This window comes from Suricata suricatta, chromosome 6 (genome assembly GCF_006229205.1).
Source record: "Suricata suricatta isolate VVHF042 chromosome 6, meerkat_22Aug2017_6uvM2_HiC, whole genome shotgun sequence".
Classification (NCBI taxonomy): Eukaryota; Metazoa; Chordata; class Mammalia; order Carnivora; family Herpestidae; genus Suricata; species Suricata suricatta.
The window spans coordinates 123,522,991-123,544,706 of NC_043705.1; the positions used below are offsets into that span (position 1 = coordinate 123,522,991).

Sequence of the window (21,716 nt, forward strand, 5' to 3'; positions counted from 1 at the left end):
ACATGAAACGATGCTCAACATCACTCATCATCAGGGAAACACAAATCAAAACCACACTGAGATACCACCTCACGCCAGTCAGAGTGGCTAAAATGAACAAATCAAGAGACTATAGATGTTGGAGAGGGTGTGGAGAGATGGGCACCCTCCTACACTGTTGGTGGGAATGTAAACTGGTGCAGCCGCTCTGGAAAACAGTGTGGCGGTTCCTAAAAAAACTATCCATAGAACTCCCTTATGACCCAGCAATAGCATTGCTGGGGATTTACCCAAGAGATACAGAAATGCTGAGGCATAGGAGCACATGTACCCCAATGTTCATAGCAGCAATGTCAACAATAGCCAAAACATGGAAAGAGCCTAAATGTCCATCACCTGATGAGTGGATCAAGAAGATGTGGTATATATATACAATGAAGTACTACATGGCAATGAGGAAGAATGAAATATGGCCATTCGTAGGAAAGTGGATGGACCTTGAGGGTGTCATGCTAAGCAAAATAAGTGAGGCAGAGGAGGACAGAAACCATATGTTTGCACTCATAGGTCTAACAGGAAAGCAGAAGAAATCTAATGGAGGACCAGGGGGAGGGGAAGAGGGAAAGAGAGTTGGAGAGAGAGAGGGATGCAAAACTTGAAAGACTATTGAATGCTGAAAATGAACTGAGGGTTGAAGGGGAAGGGGTGGGGGGAAAAGAGGTGGTGGTGATGGAGGAGGGCACTTGTGGGGAAGAGCACTGGGTGTTGTATGGAAACAAATTTGACAATAAACTATTTTAAAAAAAAGTTATTTTTAAATTTTTTTTTTTAGAGAGAGAAATGGAGCATGAGTGGGGGAGGGGCACAGAGACAGAGAGAGAATCAGAAGCAGGCTCCAGGCTCTGAGCTGTCAGCACAGAGCCTGATGCAGGGCTTGAACTCATGGACTGCGAAGATAATGACCTGAGCTGAAGTTGGACGCTTAACCAACGGAGCCACCCAGGCATCCCAAAAGACTGCATTATTAATGACCAGTTAGCCACCTTGTCTTGAACCCCCAGCTTCCGAAGCTCTCATGCCTGGGGCCAGGGTAGGGCTACAAACACGATAACTCATTTCCCCAGCAGGTGGCTCCCTTGACAAGAAGTTAATGCCCCCGTGGTGCTTAGAAGTGCTGTGGTCATTCCCTCAGGTTCCCAGGATGCCCGGTTCAATTCTGAGGACCTCTGTAGACAGACTCCAAGCACAGGAGGTGAGGAGGGGGGTAACTGGTCCCTACTGGGGAATTAACACGGCAGCTGCACCAACCTGGCACCTGAACTTTAAGACAAGTCTTAAGGGGAGGTCGGGGGTGGGGGGGGGTCAGACCCAGCTGAGGGTCAATTTGCGTGGCTCCGAGCAGAGCTCGCCTTGGCTCCCGGAGCTCCGGCCGCACCTGGACACCCCCCACCCCCCGCCCCTGCCCTGCCCGCCTCTCCCTGTGTGGTCCGGTTCCACTCACCTCTGATTGTGCTTTCGCTTCCTGAATGAGAGCGGGGACTGTCGATTTTGACCCCACTGAGGATAAAACAGACTGTAATCTTTGCTGGTCTCCTGTTGAGACTAGAAGTTGATCCAAACTATATAAAAATATGAAAGAAAAAGGCAATGTTCCCATTTCATAAGGATGTATTTACAACACTCTTCCTATCAAATTGCATGTGTTTTCTGATTTTCATGTTTTCTTTAGTTTTTAAAAATAATTTTTTTAATGTGTATTTATTTTTGCACACGCATGCAAGAGCGAGTGAGCGAGGGAGGGCCAGAGAGAGCAGGAGACACAGAATCCGAAGCAGGTGCCAGGCTCTGAGCTGTCAGCACAGTGTCCGACTCGGGGGTTGAACTCATGAACTGTGAGATCATGACCTGAGCCAAAGTCAGACGCCTAACTGAGCCACCCAGACGCCTCTTCATGCTCTTTTGGTCCTAAGAACTCTCAATTCAACTGCCTGAGGAATCCTGGGTGCTGGGCAGGAATGTCATCCACAGGAATTATGGTGGCTTCTGGGATCCCCTCAGGATGTTAGGGAACCAATGCTGGAGCTTAGCAGACAATTTCTGACATTAAAAAAAAATTTTTTTAATGTCAGGAATTGTCTGCTTAACTTGGGTCAGCTTCAAAGGCCCAGATTGTTGTCCCCTGAGGTGCGACCCTCCCGGTCCCTGCCCCTCTCTCTGATGGTGCTCTTGCGAAGTACCCTGTCCCATCAAGACTTCCCTGCAGAGCGACATTCTGGAAACCCTTGCTCTGCAGGCACGGTCTTTTTCTAGTAATGATACTAAAAAAGCACAGAGGTCTAAATGGAATGTGGTATCCTGGCAGAGAGAAAGGAAGTTAGTGAAATTTGTTCCGTGAAATCTGAATGAAGCCTGTGGTTAACTGTGTTCTCCCAGTGTTAATTTCTGACTTTTGACGACGGACCGGGATTACGAAAGATGTTCACGTTAGGAGGAGCTGGGTGAAGGGTACTTGGGTGCTCTCTGCCACTGTCTTTGCAACTTTTCCAAAAATTGAAAACTAGTTCATAATTTTTAAAACCATTTTCTTTGAGGGGCGCCTGGGTGGCTCAGTCAGTTATGTGCCCGACTTTGGCTCAGGTCATGATCTCACAGTTTTGGGTTTGAACCCCATGTCAGGCTCGGAGCCTGGAGCCTGCTTTGGATTCTGTGTCTCCCTTTCTCTCTCTCAAATAAATAATAAGCATAAAACAAGGTTTTTATAAAGCTTTTTTGAATAAAAGGGGAGAGGCAGATACTTACTTAACTGACCAGCCTTTTCCAGAAGGCAGATCCTGGGTGGTTTCACCCACATGATGGGCTGGACTGGGTGCCCTAGGCTCACTGGCCTTCGGGCTGCTTCCTGCCGGACAGGCCCTGTCCCCCCGCTTCATGGGGCAGGAAAGGGCAGTGGACCCATTGAGGCCTCCGGCGGGAGAGCCAAGCGACCTCCTGGGGATGATCTCCAGCTCGGTTTTGAAGAGCACGGCTGTCGGCCCTGCGGAGAAGTCCTCGCTGCAGAGCCGGTCGAGGTCGGGCATGCTCAAGGCCCTCAGTTCCTGGAGCTTAGAGCGGGACAAGGGCGAGGGCTGGGCATGGCGCACTGAGGACTTGTTCCTCTTGACCGGAGAGGCTGGGGTCATGGCTGGGGTGGGAATTCCAGAAGGACTAAGTGATTTCTTTGGGTCCGAGTCAGGGCCCTTGCTACTGGCCTCCCCTGGGTTCTGCCGGGAGATTGTCAACGCCGTGCTGGATGGGGATTTGGTCATTTGGGGGATCAGGGTGCTGGCTTCGCTTTGGCTTTCACTGCAGGAGCTCAGGCTGCGTCTCAGTGACCTTGCTGCTGGGTCCCCAGCGTGGCTGAGGCTCCCAGAGGCAATGCTGCCAGATGACCGTCTCCCAATGGGAGGCTTGGAGCTTGCCGACAAAAAAGGAGACACCCCAGACTTGGCCACCAGCCGGTCAGAATTGGCTAGGTTCTCAAAAGACTTGATCCTCTGCTTCACAGAGAAAAATGAGGTAGATTCGTAGTTCTGCTCAGAGTAGTAATGTCTTCTCGTGACTTTGATTTTGTCTGTGACCAGGCAGCCCGTCTCTCGTGCTGAAAGGACATCCCCTTCGTCTGTCATTGGAAGGTTCCTCGATGTCTCTAGGAGGGGCTTGACGCTGTACACGCCCTGTCCGTTAGCCAGGCCAAGACCACCAGCTCTGGCCGCCTTGGCCTCGGCGAGGCCCCCACTTGTTGCAGGGATCTGGCTGTCCCGGTGAGGGCGACCTGGGCTGTGTAGAGCAGGCCCTTCCCGTCCAAAATGGCTTGAAAACTGAGCTGGCATGGAGTAGGTCCTGGTCGCTGGCCTTGGTGTGAAGTACGGATGGTCGTCTGGCACGGGGCCCGCTGGTGTGCCGTTCTTGGTGACCCCGAGGGAGCCTGACCCCTGGCTCATCTTCCCCTGCGAGGAATCTGCCTTCCTAGTAGGCAGCTGTGGGGAGGAGGAGGAGGAAGCCAGTTTTGCCACACCGAAACATCGCTGGGTTTCCTCCACCTGGTACGCACGGGATGTGAGTGACGGTGGGTGACTTGGGGACGTCTCCCCTAACTGGTGACAGAACCTGATCTCACTCTTCTGACAGTTGCTCTGGGCCAAGAACCCTCCTAGTCTGTCGCTCTCAGCAGGCTTGTCACCACATGTGTTCTTGGGCATTCTTTCGGAAGAAATTTCAACTATTTTCAGCTGGTTTGTTCTTTCTAGGGGGTCACCAGTAATTGTTCTGCCTCCTTTGTCACTGGTCTCCCCGGGTCGGGCTGCTTCTGGTGCTGAATCCAGTTGGCTGGCCGTGTGCCGCTCGCTTTGGCCGTCTGTGGCTGTGGGCACGCTGCCCCCCGAGGCCCCGGGGGGAGCCCTGGTCTCTGGCCCACACTTGGGAGATCTGGGGGCAGGGTCCGAGTGGAAAGCCACGTGGGACCTACCGCTCGCACCCTGTTCAGGGACAGTCCTGGGGGGTGCGTGGGGCGAAACGAACCCTGTGATGCTCGTTTCCGAAGCCGACAGCTTCAGTGGCCCGGGGGCAGCAGGCCGCCTGCTCTCCAGCACGCACTGGAGGGACCTGGGGGTGGCCGCGAGGTTTTTGTCAGGCTCCTCGTGGTCAGCTATGTGGAACCGGTTTGATGCTCCCTTCGAGAGCATTTTGTGGGAGGTCTGGGGTGAGATGAGGGGTTTCCTGGGATCTGTCCCACCAGCCTTGGCCACATGAGCGGCAGGGGCCTCGGAAGTGACTTTGCTTTTGCTTTTGATGCTCAGTCTCTTCAGCTTAGGGCCAGATTTGGGTTTCTGAGAGTTACTTAGGAGTGTTTCCATGGAGCTTTTTTTAGGTGAGTCTTTATTGTCCAGGTTCACTTTCAGCTGCGGGGAGCTATTAGGCACAGCGCCCCCCTTCCTGTGGCTGGAACTCAACCCGTGGCTTTTGGAGTCAGGGCTTCTGGGGGGCGCCATGGGTTGTTCCTTCTCAGTTTTGCCCTGTGAATGCATCCCTTGGCTATTTTTATTTATTTCTTTAAACCAGGCCATGATGGGCCTCCTGGAAACCATTTTTGGCTTCTGTAGCAAGTCATCCAGCTCCGGACTTTCAGAGATATGCAGGTTCTTCAAAACAGATTCCCCATTCTTAGCGACATGCACACTAAAGGGGGACTGATTTTCGGGTGTGTTGGTGTTGGTCTCTTGTTTTTTATTTGGGGTTTCGACACCCAGCAAGTCATGTTTGAAACCATTTACCATATTCAGATCGCCAAGAGTGACCGGAGGGCTGCGAAAACGTGCGGCCGCTCTAGGAGGCCGGCCGTTCTCCACGGATGAGCCAGCACCGGTGGCGTCCACGGCGGCCTCTCCATATGAGGGCCTGGGGTTCTGTAAAATCCTCACGTCCGCATGAAGTTCATGCTCCCGAGAGCTTATATCCGAGAGAGAGAATGGCTGGGAGGAGTCTGGGATTGGAGGGCATGTGGCTCCTGGCACAAAGGATGCTCTCTCGCACGGGTTGCCCACCACCTGACTCAGGGCGCTGTGCTTTAATGGCAGAACTGTGGCCAACACGGGGCAGGGCGCGGCCCGGGCAGGTGCGTGAGCAGCAGCTGGAGGTGGGTTGGGGGAACCGTTTGCAGAACAAATTTCAACTTGCTCCTCCTCAGACTCTGTGGTGTCTTCCTTGTGAGAAGATCCCTGAGAAGGAGGAGGTGACCAGCTGTTTCTGGCGGAAGCTCGTGGGGCTTCGGTGAGCGATTCAGGGTCAGAGGATGAGTCCTCAGCATCACCGTACATGGAGGAGAGAGAGGGCTCCGTGCTGTCACCCAGGCCCGACAGGGACATGCTGTCTTCATGGAAACTGCTAAAATTTCGAGAGTAGTTGCTCAAAAAGTTTTTATTCACAGTAAAATGTTTGTCAGGATTAATGGAATCCAAAACCGAAGGCTGGGAGGCCCACTGTGGGGGAGGGGGCTGGCCAGCAGCACAGGCCCTCCGCGGGGTGGGGGTCTGGTCCCCCAGGGCTTGCTCGGCAGGGTGGGGGCTCCCACTGCCAGGGCCTGCTGGAGGCTGACCCTGAGAACGTCCCACTTGACTCAACCGGTCCCCTTTCTGAGGAGACTGAAGTCTTGGTTCAGAAGCATCCAGCTCCTTGATGAGCGTGTCGATGTCAGTCACAGGGCTGCCCCCGCTTTCCCTGGGGCAGCAGTGTCCCGAGACACCGCCACACGCCCCTTCAGCCTCGTCAGTGGGTGACGGCGGGGCGGGGCTGGCCTGCAGGGCCCTCTGGGACACAGAGTCTGTCCCCTTGAGCAGAGCGGAGCCCAGGGAGTTTGCAGGCACGCCACCGCCTGTTGCTTGCAGAGCCTGGCTGTGGTGACCGGGACCTGTCTGTCTCTCCTCCTGGGACACCGGGCGGTCTGGAGACGGGACGGCACTAGCTGCACACGCTGCCTCAGCCTCGGGTCCTGTGTCCCTGTGGGCAGCTGCCTTCCCGGGCGAGTTGGCTTCTGGGGCGGCTGGAGGGTTGCCAAGGTCACAGCGAGCCTCTGCCATCTTCCCTGGGGAGGCGCTGCACTCCCGGGCGAGTCTCACATGACATCTGTCCTCAGACTCAGGTGACACTAGCTTTCCGCGGTCCTCAGGCCGCCTTGCTGGCCCCGTGTCCATGGAGGTCTTGCTGGGCTCAGAGTGAGCTGCGCCTTTCTGCTCTGGGGCAGGGACGGGATCTGGGGGGCCATCCAGTCCTGGGTGGAGATGGGGGCGGGGAGGAAGAAGGGAGAGAGAGGGGAGAAAATAGAAAAACTCTCAATAAAAAAGAAAAAAAAGGAAAATGAAACAATCTCAAATTTTTGGTCTTTTTTTCAGAAAGACATTCCACAGCCTAAATGTAGGCCTCCTTGTCGTTCTGTTTTTGCCTCTGAAATTACAGAGTGCTCACATCTAACAAATACCACCCTGCTCTAGACATTCCGAAATAACTCAGACAGGCGGCCAGACAAACCCTTTGCTTCTGCCCTTTTTTCTCTCTTTTTGGTTATTTTTAAGGATGGGGACACCAGAAACCCTCCCCCTTCACGCCATCCGCTCTGATGGCAGAAGGCACAGGGGTCAGGCTGCTCTGTTTGATCCCTCGGTTTTGTGCTCACCCTGCAGGGCCTTCAGGCTGCCGGTTTAGCTCTTGTCATGGGTTTGGCCTCACAGCGGGCGCTGTGAGCCAGAGACTCAAGTATAAAACCGTCAGGTGATGACCTCTGGGGACTTACTGCTCAGCACAGGACAGGAGGGGGGTGCTAGTTTGGGGAGACGCAGGGGACGCCACAGGAGGATGCAAGTCTCCACCGCGCCTTGGTCGTGTCTTGACCGCGTTCAGAGGCCCGGGAGAGCTGGAAGGCCACGTTATCTGGGAAGCTTTGACAGAACGGGTTGGGACCTGAGGGGGGTTCTACGGGGAGAGTCGGCCACACAGTGATGAGGAGGAAGGCGAAGAAAAAAATGGAATGAAAGCAGCGAAGAGAGCGCATGAAATCTCAGAGGCGCAGGGAAAGGCAATGCGTGCCGGGGACGGTGGGAAATGAAGTCATTTTCATGAGACGCGTTCTGGAGGGGACTCCTTATGGGGGCCTGCACACTCCCGGGCTGACCTGTCTATCCCTGGCACATGGCATCTTGTGATGCGGGGGAAGGGCGTAAAAAGAATCTTAGATGCGCTGTTTTCTTGGCGACTATGGGTTGCCGTGAAACAGTCACCATGAAAGCACCTGGTTTGAGAAGAAGATGGTCTTCCCAAACGTGGTATTCTCTCCACACCTCCCCACAAATCCTGTTTTAATTTTTAATTTAATTCATTTTTAATTAAAAAAATTTAAATGTTTATTTTTGAGAGAGAACAGGGGAGGCCACAGAATCCAAAGCAGCTGCAGGCTCTGAGCTGTCAGCACAGAGCCCAATGCAGGGCTCGAACCCACAAACCGCGAGATTGTGACCTGAGCTGAAGCTGGACACCTAACTGACTGAGCCACCCGGGTGCCCCTCCCACACGAATCATCTTCATTGCATATTCCCTTTCCCTCCCCAAGTTCCTGTGTCAACAATTAAGAACGAGTTATTAAGACTTAGCACTGTGCTAAGAGTTTTTCATGCCTTAACTTTCCTCCCAACACTGAAGTAGGTCTTGGCACCATCTACTTTGAAACAGGAGGGAACTGAGGCACAGAGTAGTTAAGCAGTGGATCCAGGGACACAGTTTATTGTCAGGAGTCACCCAGGGAGGGGGCTCCACAGCCCACCTTGTTATCGAAACCCTGATTGCATGGCCTCTGTGTAGACAGCACTTGGCAACAGCAAGGTCGGCCCATCTAGACACCTGCAGAGACCATACACAACCTCCCTGGACCCCATGGAAGGCGAGCAACATGCCGAGATCCGAACCCATGAGCTCCTGTCCTTTGCTCTGCCTTTTTTCTTTTTTCTAATTTTTAATGTTTTATTTATTTTTGAGAGAGAGAGAGAGAGAGAGAGAGAGAGAGAGAGAGCTTGAGCAGGTGAGGGTCAGAGAAAGAGGGAGACACAGAATCTGAAGACAGGCTCCAGGCTCTGAGCTAGTTGTCAGCACAGAGCCTGACGTGGGGCTCAAGCCCACAAACTGTGAGATCAAGACCTGAGCTGAAGCTGAGAGCTGGACGCTTAACTGACTGAGCCACCCAGGCGCCCTGCTCTGCCTTTCTGAACTCCTTTCAGTGACTTTCCTGCTTCTGCTGGTACCAACTACAGGCAAAGTGGCACTGAGACCAAAGGAGGGGATTTAACAGTTGTTCTTCAGATTCATTTGCTGAACAAACCCTAAATTTTCATTAGCAAATTGACTTTATTGCAAAGCGTGTAACTTAAAAGCATTTTGAGGGAGGGGCACCTGGGTGGCTCAGTCGGTTAAGCATCTGACTTCGGCTCAGGTCATGATCTCACAGTCTGTGGGTTTGAGCCCCACGTCAGGCTCTGTGCTGACAGCTCAGAGCCTGGAGCCTGCTCAGATTCTGTGTCTCCCTCTCTCTCTGCCCCTCTCCTGCTCACTCTCTGCTCTGTCTCTCAAAATAAAATAAAGACATTAAAAAAAAAAGTGTTTTGAGGGAGAGTAAATGACATAGAGGCAGTCCTTCATGGCATGTTTCAAAATAATCACAAAATAAACGCAAGACATCGATGCAGTCTCTGAGCTGGAGCGGGTCACAGCTGTGGGGAGATGGACTCATGATGTGTTTAGGACGGTCCGCCAGGGCCAGCACACGTCGTGCAGGCCAGAAGCACCTTGTGACCTCAGCACTTTGCTCAAGGAGGACATTCTGTGGATGTGTGAGGGAAAGACAGTCTCAGGGCATCTGAGCTCTTGTGAGCAGGGGTAGAGATTCCGAGGGGCAGGATCTCATGACTTATTCACTGAGGTACACATCACAAAACAGTGTCAACCGACTGAAAATGGATGCACTCCATGTGGAATTAAAACTATGAGTTTAGGCACAATAATCTAGTAAAGTTGCTGAATGCAGATGCTTTTAAATATCACTTATTGGTGTAAAAGTCCCCCCACCCTCAAGTTCTCTGTATGTAACATTTGTATAAGGGTAACTTCTGTCTTCCCATCTTGAAGCTTAACAAGCAATTAGATAATCGTACCTGTCCTGGGCTGCTCCGGGGCAGCGTCTGGCAGGTTCTCTATGCGGTGGCCAGCGTCTGGGTGGGGTGGGACATGGCCATCCTCGACGGTCACCTTCCCCAGAGATTCCTGGCACAATGACAATCACAAGTCACTGTTGTCAGCGTTCAGGTTTTCCGTGCCTTAAGACCTCACACACAGAGAAGAGCTGGTTTGGGAAATTTCAGAGAGCCCTGGTCGAGGAGCCACCGATCCAGATTCTGGGTGTCAGATCCACTAGAAATTGTATGTACTTGTCATTCTTCCTAAGCAGCAGTTTTCTCAACTTTGAAATGTGGGTGATCAGGGAAATACAGATAAGAATCACACTGAGATGTCGCCTCATACCCATGAGGGTGGCTATTAATCAAAAGCAGAAATAACAGGTGTTGGCGAGGATGTGGAGAAAGCGGAACCTTGTGCACTGCTGGTGGGAATGTGAAACGGTGGAGCCGCTATGGAAAACGCTGTGGGGGTTTCTCAAGAAAATAAACATAGAAATACTATACGATCCATGAATCCGACTTCTGGGTTTATGCCTGGAAGAACTGAAAGCAGGTCTCTAAGAGGTATGTGTACTCCCATGTTTATAGCAGCGCCTTTCACAGTAGCTAAAATGTGGAGGTAGTGCAAGTGTCCATTGATAGATGAATGGATAAGCAAAATGGGGACGCTACACAAAACGGGATATTAGTCTTAAAAAGGAAGGAAATTCTGATCCATGCTACAACAGGGATGGGCCTTGAGGACGGTATGTGGCATGAAATCAGCCAGTCACAAAGAGACAAAACCGTGTGATTCCACTTCTTGGAGGTACGAGGGTAGTTGAAGTCAGAGAGACAGAAAGCAGAGTGGTGGCTTCCGGGGCTGGTGGGAGGGGGGCACGGAGAGTTCTTACATAACAGATACAGGGTTTCTGGTTCACAGGATGAAAAGGGTTCAGTAGATGGTGATGGTGGCTGTACAACATTATTAACAAACTAATACCACTGAGCTGTACTTTCATGTTATGTGTATTTTACCACAAAAGAAAAAATGGAAAAATTGAGGATAAAGCTTGCCCTGTCTAACTCACAGAGTTTTAAGTAGAAGATGGATAAATGAGAAAACCATAATAAAAACAACATACAGTCCGCAAAAGGCGATACAGATATTACTGTCTTTATACAGTATGGTGATATCCAATTCTGGAAGATCGGCATCTCAGTTTGGTACTCAGGGCTAGGACTCATCAGGATAAATGAAACTGACATTTAATATTTCAAAATTTCACGTTAGCCAAATGTCAATTACTTCATCTTCCTTTCTTCTATCTAAAACCCACTATTAAAAAAAAATCGCACAACAAACCCACCCAGAAGTTAGATCAGATTTGAAATTCACCCTCGGAGTTAAGGAGTCTTCATAAAGTGGCCTACAGATGGCAGCAGAGACAGGTGAAATGGATACAGTGTCTTTCAGCTGCTCTTGTATAAAAGCCATTGAAGTATCTGCTGAGGGAAATCTGCACAGGGTTTGAGTTGGTTAATTTCTATTTAGCAGTAAGGCATACATGTAATAGAAGACAGCAAAAGAGGTTGGGAATTAGTAAGGCATAAATGTTATCCAAAACAACGAAAGAGGTTTGGAATTAGATAGAGGTGTGGCGGTACAGCCCTGTGAAGGCACCAACTGTCACTGACCTGTATTCTAAAATATTTCATTTTGTGTTATATGATGTTCATCTCAATTTGAAAAGTATTAAATAAAAATAGCAGAAGACAACTTTGCCGAAGGTTTTTTTCTTTTTAAGCTTCCAATGTTTGAGGGCAAATATTTAATGGTCATGCATTTTTTGGGGGGGTTTGTTTGTTTATTTTGAGAGAGAGAAAGAGAGACAGTGCGAGTGTGCCTTTGTGTGAGCAAGCGGGGGAGGGGCAGAGAGAAAGGGAAAGGGAATCCCAAGCAGGCTCCCTGCTGTCAGTGTAGAGTCTGACTTGGGGCTCAATCCCATGAACCAAGAGATCATGACCTGAGCCGAAATCAAGAGTTGGACACTTAACTGACTGACCCACCTAGACACCCCATAAATGGCAATGCATTCTATTTTCTTTCTCATGTATACATGAAATCATATTTTTGAACTAAATTTTTAATAAGAAGAACTAAACTTTTGTGCAAAAGTTTAAATACTTCTCAAAATTCTTATTGGGAATATTCATTCACAATGACAAAAGTTCTTATTTTATAAATATAAACTACCATGAACAAAACCTCCGATTCATATAGTTATCCAAAACTCGTTGATGGTATTTTTAAAAGAAGGAGTTAACCCATTAGCTGAATACTGCATTTTAAAACACATATGTTAGTTGGAAGTAGTAACATATTTTAGGAGGACAAAAAAAGATGTGTTTCTACTTTTTCTATATGGTTAACAAAAATCCCTTCTGCCTAATATAGTTTTTATGACTTCATATTTCCTGGGTCTGTTTACACATATGTTTGTATAAACCACTTGAACATGCATCTTTATAAATACAGCCTTACAGTCACTTCAGAGGGAAACTATTTACACTGAGGAGATTGCAAACATTATTTCTCTTACTCTCTCCTTGCTTAAGTGGAGATATATTGATTAAAATCAAGCAATTTGAGGGGCTCCTGAGTTGCTCAGTCAGTCGAGCATCCGACTTTGGCTCAGGTCATGATCCCACAGTTTGTGGGTTTGAGCCCCGCCTTCCAGGCTCTGTGCTGACAGCTTGGAGCCTGGAGCCTGCTTCTGATTCTGTGTGTCCCTCTCTCTCTCTCTGCCCTCCCCTGCATGCATTCTGTGTTTCTGTCCCTCAAAAATAAATGTAAAAAAATTATTTTTTAAAAATCAAGCCATTTGACAATTCTGGACTGTTAACCAAGCTGTGACATAAATAATATTGACTAGCATTTAAAGTGGTGCATTATAAGCTTCCTTTTTTCTTTTAGATTTTTCTTTTTAAGTCCTCTCTACCCTTGCTGTGGAGCTGGAACACATCACCTTGAGATCGAGAGTCACATGTTCCACCAACTGAGCCTGCCAGGCGCCCCGGTGCACGTTAAGTTTCTAAGTGAATGCATGCCCAGCTTGTCACATGATTCTCACAATAAGGGTACGAACAGTTTTGATTACACATAGTCACTGTGGAAAGTCTGAAAAAATAAGGATCACACGGAACCGCATCAGCTGGAGAGAATCAGTGTTAGCCTGTGGGACAGGCACTTGGGCTCGGAGAGAGAATCAGGGCAGAGAGCATGGTCTCTCCTCAATGGTCCAGACAACTGTACCTCACAGAGTCAACGATGTGCCTCAACTACTCAGTGGACCAGACCCAGCGTTCTCCTCCACCAGCCCAGCACTGGCCTGCTGTCACCAAGCAGGGCCCCGTGGACAGGTAAGAGAGTGATTTCATCTTCTGGCAGGATGAGCTGTGATTCAACACCTGGGCATGTTCCCAGTCTGATTCTCCAACCATTCCCCCTCCTCCAGGCAGGCTACCCACTGTTTCCTAACACACTCCACAGTCACTCATACAAAAGTCACTGAGAGGAAACCAATTACCTTCTCCGCAGTTCCGCCGGGATGAAAAGCAGTCCTGGTCTCTCTGCCGGAAGTGGCCTGGACACATGGGTCACCGGCTCCATCAGCCAGGTTTACAGTCTCGGAGTTGCTGGGCTTGGCATTGGCCTCGGGCCTCTTGTGGTGTGGGCTGACCCTGGCCACTGGCTTGTGCCTGGAGCCTAGGTTGTCATTCTTCTGCTGGGGACACCTGGAGGCACCTGTGTCCACCAGATTCTGGGTGCCCGCGTCAGCTCTGTATTCCAATTTGGGGGAGCTCCTCGATCCTGGTAGTTCCTTCTTCCCTGAGCAGCCAGGCCCACCCTTGGGGGCCGCTGCAGAGGCCAGCAGGTGGGCTGAGAGGGAAGGAGTGTCCCCCACGCCCTCTGGGACCCTCTCCTCTAAGTCCAGCGAGCTGCCAAGGAGAGGCACTGAGGAGGCCTTGCTGACCAGGGTTTTCTGGGGATGGTCCTCCTGGTTGTTGATACTCGAGACCTTGGAAGAGGTCATCAAGACCCGCCTACAGTCGTCCTCTGGCAGAGACCTGCTGGGACCAGAGAGGGTCCCTGGGAGGGAAATGCAGTCCCCTTCGCCGTCAAACTCTCCCTCATCGCTGGCGTCGTCTGTGTCGTAGCAGCCCACCCTCCGTTGGCGGACCAGAGGGTTTCGGAGCGCCTGCGGGCTCCCAGGGAGACTGGCTTGTCTGGCGACCGTCACCTGCTTGTGGAAGAGCCCCGAGGCGCGGTGGCTTCCTAGGGACACGAGGCTGTTGGCCCTGGGTTTTCCTGGCTCCTTGTGAGCTGGTGGGGGTGGGGAAAGAAATCATCAAATGAGATCGACTTTCCCCCTCATTGCACACGAGCACTCCCACATTCGCCTGTTCCCCTGGCCACTGGTCACCAGGCTTAGACGACAGGGCTTCTTGTTTAAAAATGTTTTTTTTCTTTTTTTTTTCCCCCCCTCAAACTCTGGATTGTTTAGTTTGAACATGTATGATGCCTGGAGACAGAAATGTTTAATTCTTCAACACCCATGATGCCTACCTAATACACTGGGGTTCATGCTAGATGCTCTTCCTCTTGGGGAGGATGCCCGGAGACCAAGAAGCCCTGCGTTCTGGACCCCCCTCCATTACAGGGGACCCTTCCTCTGGGGCACAGAACGGGGGCTGGGTACGGGGGCACAGAAGCTCCTAGAACATGGTACGGGGAGCCTGGGATGACACTCTCTGTAGGTTCCTACCAGGGAGAAGGGGAAGGCTCGTTTGCTCAGCAAACTCTTTGAATCTTGCAAAATGAAAGAGAAATTACACGTGCTTTTGCCTTGAAATGTTTCTATCAGAGACTAGAGTAAGCTCGTCAGCTGCTTCAAATGAGAACCAGAGCTGTCATGGTCCAGACTGCCTGTCCTGACAGAGCGGCTCTTGTTCAGACAGAAGTTAAACAAAAAACGGGCAGGGGTGCCTGGGTGGCTCAGTCGGTTGAGCGTCTGACTTCGGCTCAGGTCATGATCTCCTGGTTTGTGAGTTCAAGTCCTGTGTTGGGCTCCGTGCTGACAGGTGAGAGAGAGAGAGAGAGAGAGAGAGAGAGAGAGACAGATCTTGAGAGAGAGAGAGAGAGACAGAGAGACAGAGAGAGAGACAGATCTTGAGAGAGAGAGAGAGAGAGAAAGAAAGAAACAGAGCATGAGCAGGGTAGGGACAGAGAGAGTCGGAGACACAGAATCTGAAGCAGGCTCCAGGTTCTGAGCGGTCAGCACAGAGCCTGACAAGGGACTCAAACTCACAAACCATGAGATCATGACCTGAGCTGAAGTTGGACACTCAACTGACTAAGCCACCTAGGTGCCTCCAAAAAATATTTTTTAAAAAACAAAGCACACCAGCAGAAGCCTGAGAAATCAGTATGGTTCACATTGAGATTATCTCATATTCTAGTGAGAACATAAGCAATGAGATTTAACAAACACCTGTTTGATAACATCTCTTGCAGGTTCAGAATCTTTCCCGGGCCACCTTTTAAAACGACTGAAGGTAGGGCCCAGTGAGGAAGGGAGCTGGAACTTGGCTAGGATTTCCCTAAAACATAAGGCCATCAGGTTGCCAACCTGATTTCATGTTGCACATTTCAAGACTACGCTATATAAATAGCATCTAAGTGCTGTCTGGCTTAGCCACCTCCAACGCTGTGGGCGCAGAACGGCGCCCGGACCCTTAACTGCAGAGCCGAGGGGCCCATCATTAAATGGTGGGCTGCATTTTCCAAGAATAAACTCTGGATTGAGTTAGGGAACAAAGATGGCTTCTATTCAACCAGAGGCCTGGGCTCCAGCACTCCATTCGCGTTGAAGCACCATCGTATGTACACCCACGTGGCCTGAGTCAGAAAACAGTCGTGGTTTACCGGAGGTGCTGGGTGGCAGGCCACCGTCCTCGGAGGTGCCGCAGCCACTTCCCGGGTGGTCCTCGTCCTCGGAGCCGGCCACCACGAAGTCTGACAGGGAGCCTGGGATGCCGGGGGCAAAGTGCTGGGAGGGCTCAGGGTCAGAAATCAGGGGGTCCTGTTGAAGGAGACAGGTGGATGGTGAGCAGGGCACCCCCCAAGCTGCTTACCTGTGACGCTAATTACTTCCTGTCTTTCTCATCCATGGGCCTCTGAAACCGGTGACAATAAACCCTCACTTCCATTTACTTCAGGATGGCTAACCTAAATAATTAATGAGAAAACCGACCGCTGCTGCCAGACCATGTTTTTAAAGATTTTTTTTTTCTTGGCCAAATGCTTAGCAATGATCAGAAAAGCTACAGCAGCCTTTTTTCAGCCATCCCAGAAAAAACGCTGGGGGGAGAGACAGGAAAATAGAATGAAATTCCAAGCCGCTGGTTCAACCTAGTGATGGAACATGAAAGAGGGGAGTTTGAGTCCTGGGCTCTGATCCACTGGGATTCAGGAGCCTCCAGTCTCCTTAAAGTCACAGGCCCCCAACCCCAAACCAACCGGGACCCCTTTATTGTAGAGCAGTTTGAAAACTACCCTTCAAACTGCAGCTCATGGGGTGCCTGGGTGGCTCTGTTGGTCAAGCTCGGCTCAGGTCATGATCTCACGGTTTGTGAGTTCGAGCCCCGCATCGGGCTCTGTGCTGACAGCTCAAGGCCTGGAGCCTGCTTCGGATTCTGTGTCTCCCTCTCTCTCTCTGTCCCTGCACTGCATACACATTTATTCAAAAATAAATAAACATTAAAAAAATTAAAAAGTAAAAATAAACTACAGCTCCATTCTTTTATTTTGTTGCTCTATTCTTTAATAGTTAATTAAAGAAACACACATTTTTATTTGTTCTCAAATTAGCATTGTTGCAGTTGTCTGTGTAAAGTGGCCAAAATGACTCATGGACAGAAATATGGGCTGGGCCCTCAGATCGGGCCTCTAGGCTCCAGGAATTGGTTTGTGGGCCAGCGGAGCGAGGCAACAGTATGCCGTGACTCACCTTTTTTCCAAGAGAGGGACTCTTCAAGGGGGTGCCTGTTGGAGGGAAAATTCACATTAATGATAAAAGAGCAAAGCTCGAATTCTTACAACGAGGCTCTCATTCTCAACTGGAAAGGAAGGAGCCAAACATATTAACTCCTCTTTGCTTGACTGACACTGATGTGCATAGATGGTGCAGCCATGCCTGCCCTTGACCTGAGTACCCGATCCGCCCCCATCGCGCCTCCCAAGGTTCTGCTCATGCTTCAAGACCTAACCACTACCATGCTCCCAGTTGGAAGGAACTTCTTCTGAATCTTGAGAGTATTTTATATTACCCATACACCAATTTCCAAATACACAGCATAATTTAATTGTACGTGGCTGCCTCTCATTTTCCTTCCCTAGCTATGCATTTACAGGGCTGAGACCTTCACTGATCTGCCCCTGGGTCCAGGAAGTATTCAGTGGTAACTGCTGAATGGATCAAAGGATCAATGAACAAAGAAGCCCCATTCAAGAACCTCATGAAGAAACTCCGGAGAGGGTTGAATACCTGTTTTGGTTTTTAGTAGAAGGATGTGAAGATTCAGCATTGAAACTTTAAATTACATGACATGAGCAAAATTACACTGGGCATGAGGTTCATAGCTTAATAAAATCTTTCCTAGTAAATGATGGAGTGGGTATGCCGGGCTTAGGAGAGGACAGCTTGCAGGCAGGCCCAGAGAGAAGGGGCTGGCCGAATAAAGAGCCGACTGTGGCTGTGCCTGCTTTAAATATATTAATTATGGATGCAAATAATCAGGGCACTCTATGGCTGCCAAAAAATCCTAAGCCTTCCTTTTCCTCTGACAACCAGTAACTCATATTTCAGTTTCTTTTTCTCCCGACATCAGTCTTAACATCAGTACTATCTCGAGTTGAGGCACGTTTGTAGAGTCCCTTCGGATTTCCACTCTACCGGAAACATTACTTTTAAAACCTGATGCAATGTTTCACATTTAAAATTCATATGAAATTCTTACTATTTCAATCCTTCGCTGCCTGAACTTTCCCACTTAAGGGGCAACTGGGTGGCTCAGTCGGTTAAGCGCCCAACTTTGGCCCAGGTCATGATCTCATGGTTTGTGGGTTCAAGCCCTGCTTCGGGCTCTGTGCAGACAGCTCAGAGCCTGGAGCCTGTTTCAGATTCTGTGTCTCCCTCTCTCTCTGCCCCTCCCCCACTCATGCTGTTTCTCTCTATATCAATAATAAACAAACAAAAAATTAAAAAAAAAAGGGGAAAATCATGATTTTGGGAGCCTCTATTACCCATAAGTTGAAACTTTAGAAATGCCAACTTATTACTGAACTATAGCTGCCGTACTAGGTGGAAACTTTTAATTCACGTAAAGAAACCCCAGGATTTGGAATGGAGAACACTCTGCATCTATCATACAACTGATATTTTGGGATTGCTTCATTATTACCTAGAACATTTCATATGAATTGTACATAAACACACGAAATGCTGCTAATTCAGTTTTGCAAATGATCTTGAAGTACAACAAGCATGCATAATTAGGACTTTAATAAAGCACATTAAATAACTGCAGAAACCAAAAGTAGCCGCTAAGAAAAGGCGCAGAATCTCTCGGACAACTACTTCTGCCAAACCTGGTAAATACAAAGACTCCACTAACACTGCACTGGGGAGTGTCCCAGGGGGAGGTTAGTTGAGAGACTCTGAGTGTTGAATGAAAACATGCAAATACAGTACCTAAGCCAGGCGAGGAACTAGCCTCTTTGCTCTCCTGATACGTGCTGCGCGCTATCACTGCATCCATTTCCTGCTCGGAAACCTGGTTTTCAGCAGAAAGCACAAGTTAGACGGTTTTATTTATTTTTTCCCCCAATAAAACTAGCTAGGACCATAGTCAGAGGCTGAGTGCAAATAAAGAGGAAAACCACAGGACTGGAGATTACGACCATCCTCTGAAGCAACAGCTCAGGGCATAGAAGAAGTACAGCCAGGTGAACATACTGCTTCAAACAATGTATTCAAAACAAGACCTTCAGTTGGTTCCCAAATTCATTAAACCATTCAAGTGCTACACGGCTGATGCCTGTCTCTCTCTGGAACACTCACTTCTAATTCTTTTTTCTTAGATTGTATTTAAATGATCTCAAACCTACATAAAACTTGTAAGAGCAACACAGGAGTAGTATAATCTTGATTGTTTTTTTTTTTTTAAATATTCTCCCACATTTACACTCATGCGCTTTCTTTATACGGATACATACACCATTTAACATTTTACTAAGCCACTCGGGAGTTAGCTGCAGACAAAGCAAGTACATTCTCTTTAACAACCCCGGTACTATTTTCAATTCCAGGAAATTGAACATTGACACAAATGACTGTCTAATATACATTTCATATTCCAATTCAGCCAACTCTACTAACACCGTCCTTCAGAAATGCTACTCAAAATGTGTTAGTAGACGGAAGTAGTTCACAGGAAGTTTGATGCCAGCTTGTGAGGAAGACAGGATTTTCCTCCAGAATGCTTATCAACACTCAGCTTCTTTCCCAACAGTATCTTGCTGGGGGAAAAATGTCCACTGAACTGAGTGGTGGCCCTAGTGATGTAACTGATCTGCATCCTGGTGCGAGCTCCTTATCTTGTGGGTCTTCAGTGATTGTCACAGACCGACTCCTTCGCATTGGAGTGCTTTATAGAAACTTCATTTTTGGCAATCCAGAATTCAATTTAGGGTCTAGTTATCAAGTCTTTTTAGACTCCTTGAATCCAAAACACTACTGAGCCTTTGTCTGTCACAATACTGATATTCTAGAAGAAACCCAGGTCAATCAAACCCTTAATTAGGGCGCGCCTGGGGGGTTCAGTCAGTTAAGCAACGGCTTCGGCTCAGGTCATGAGCTCATGTTTCGTGGGTTCCAGCCCCGCATCGGGCTCTGTGCTGACAGCTCAAGAGCCTGGAGCCTGCTTCAGATTCTGTGTCTCCCTCTCTCTCTGACCCTCCCCTGCTTGCACTCTGTCTCTCTCTGTCTCTCAAGAATAAATAAAAGACATTTAAAAAAATTTTTAAAAACCCCTCAGTTAGGATTTGTCTAATAGTTTTTTTTATGCTGAGATTTAGATTATGTATTTTTTTGGGCAGAAAAACTGTAACAACTGTTTGCTTTTCAGTGCATCAGAGAGGCACTCAGGGTCAGTGTTTCATGTTTCATGACTAGTGGTAACTTTGATCACTTGATTAGGATGGAGCTCACCACATTTCTTTACTGGATTTTTTATTTTTTATTTTTTTGGTCATCAGTGAGTAATCTGTGAGAAGACAGCTTGAGACAATATCAATATTCTGCTCCTCGTATATTTTTACTCAAGGGTTTTAGCATCATTGATTATTTTTTTTTGAATTTTTTTTATTTTTGAGAGAGAGAGAGAGAGAGAGAGAGAGAGAGCGAGCGAGCACGTGAGCGAGTGTGAGCAGGGGAGGGTCAGTGAGAGAAGGAGTCACAGGATCTGAAGACAGGCTCCAGGCTCTGAGCTAGCTGTCAGCACAGAGCATGATGCAGGGCTCGAACCCACGAACCATGAGATCATGACCTGAGCTGAAGTCGGACGCTCAACCAACTGAGCCACCCAGGCGCCCCTGATTATTCTTGCTGGAATCAATTTTTATGATGAAGTTTTCAAAATAATTATTTTATAACTCTTCCTTTCTATATTTATTGGGATCATGGCAGATTCATACATTTTTCCCTCCATTAGTTGTTAACCCTAACTGTCATTACTCATGGAAAACAAAACTTAAAGCCTGGTACATCCTGAACTATGAAATATTTTAAGACAATTATACAACTTGATAGAGTTTCTTTTTTAAAGGTAAGAATACTGTAAATGTAGAATGGTAATTTTATGTACTAAAATAACATTTAGCATAAGTAATATTTGAATAAGCATAGTAATTTGTCTTAATACGTAAATAAAGTTATGTAAGATTCAGCATCACATTTAAATCTAACAGATAAATCATAATCACATCATGGCTTTTATGTAATACTTTCTAGCAGGCTTCACAGGAAATAAGATATATACATATACATGCACGAGGCATACACACGTAAACACACACACACATACTTTGCAAAGCAAAAGTAATTTTGTATAAGTGAGTCAAGGAAAACATAAGCTTAGATGGTGGTTGCAAAATTTTCTTGGACTTTCAATATCTGCCACTATTTTTTTGAGTGGGAGAAAAATGGTTGGGTTTTAAAGTGAGTGAAAGATTTGCTGGATAATTCTAATCATTCTGAGAACCCCAGTACCAGTTAGAAATGGATCTCTGTGACCTTCCTCTACTTAACGTAAGCTGGAAGCTGCGACTAGAGTCAGTCCGAATCTTAGCTTGTCTAGACCTGGAGGGCTTGAATATCCCAGCTGGGCAGCCACTGCGCCAGTCATTACGAGAAACAGAAGAAAGGAAAATCCTTGTGGTGTTTCTATTGGAACAACATGAAAACTAAGGGAGCACATACATTCAGTATCAAAATGGACTACTGGCATGAAATGCTGGGGTGAGCAGTAGAAAAATACATTAAACATAAAATGGAATCTTGACCAAAAGAAAAATATAGTATGATGTTACAACTAAGAACACCATGTTTACCTAGGAAGAAATGTGAAATCTAGTAAAACAAATACTGAAATCTGGTTTTGCTGGATGGATCGCCAACACCATCATGATGACCATTTACTGTGGCTGGAAACATGAATCAACCTGTGTTCAACAGGCTCGCAGACCACCGGTCCGTCAGAATTATTATGCTTTGCACTGAGATGCCATTCTGATGTTTGATTGTATTGGCAAATTCAGCAGATGCTTTTGGGCTGAGACGAAGCAGACCTCCAAACAAATCGTGACCCGCGCTATTTTGGAATGGA

General features: G+C 48.3%; 1 protein-coding gene across 2 annotated transcripts in view; it reads right to left on the minus strand.

Moving 5' to 3' along the window:
- Positions 1-21,716, minus strand: part of PDZD2 (PDZ domain containing 2) — a 276,820-nt gene that overhangs the window by 11,803 nt on the left and 243,301 nt on the right. For both annotated transcript variants that reach the window (XM_029941041.1, XM_029941043.1), the window contains 7 exons: positions 18,524-18,605; positions 16,781-16,815; positions 15,697-15,853; positions 13,298-14,094; positions 9,705-9,813; positions 2,779-6,781; positions 1,481-1,598 (listed from right to left, as the gene is read on the minus strand). In XM_029941041.1, coding sequence (XP_029796901.1) covers positions 1,481-1,598; positions 2,779-6,781; positions 9,705-9,813; positions 13,298-14,094; positions 15,697-15,853; positions 16,781-16,815; positions 18,524-18,605 — 5,301 coding nt within the window. The remainder of the gene's footprint in view (positions 1-1,480; positions 1,599-2,778; positions 6,782-9,704; positions 9,814-13,297; positions 14,095-15,696; positions 15,854-16,780; positions 16,816-18,523; positions 18,606-21,716) is intronic.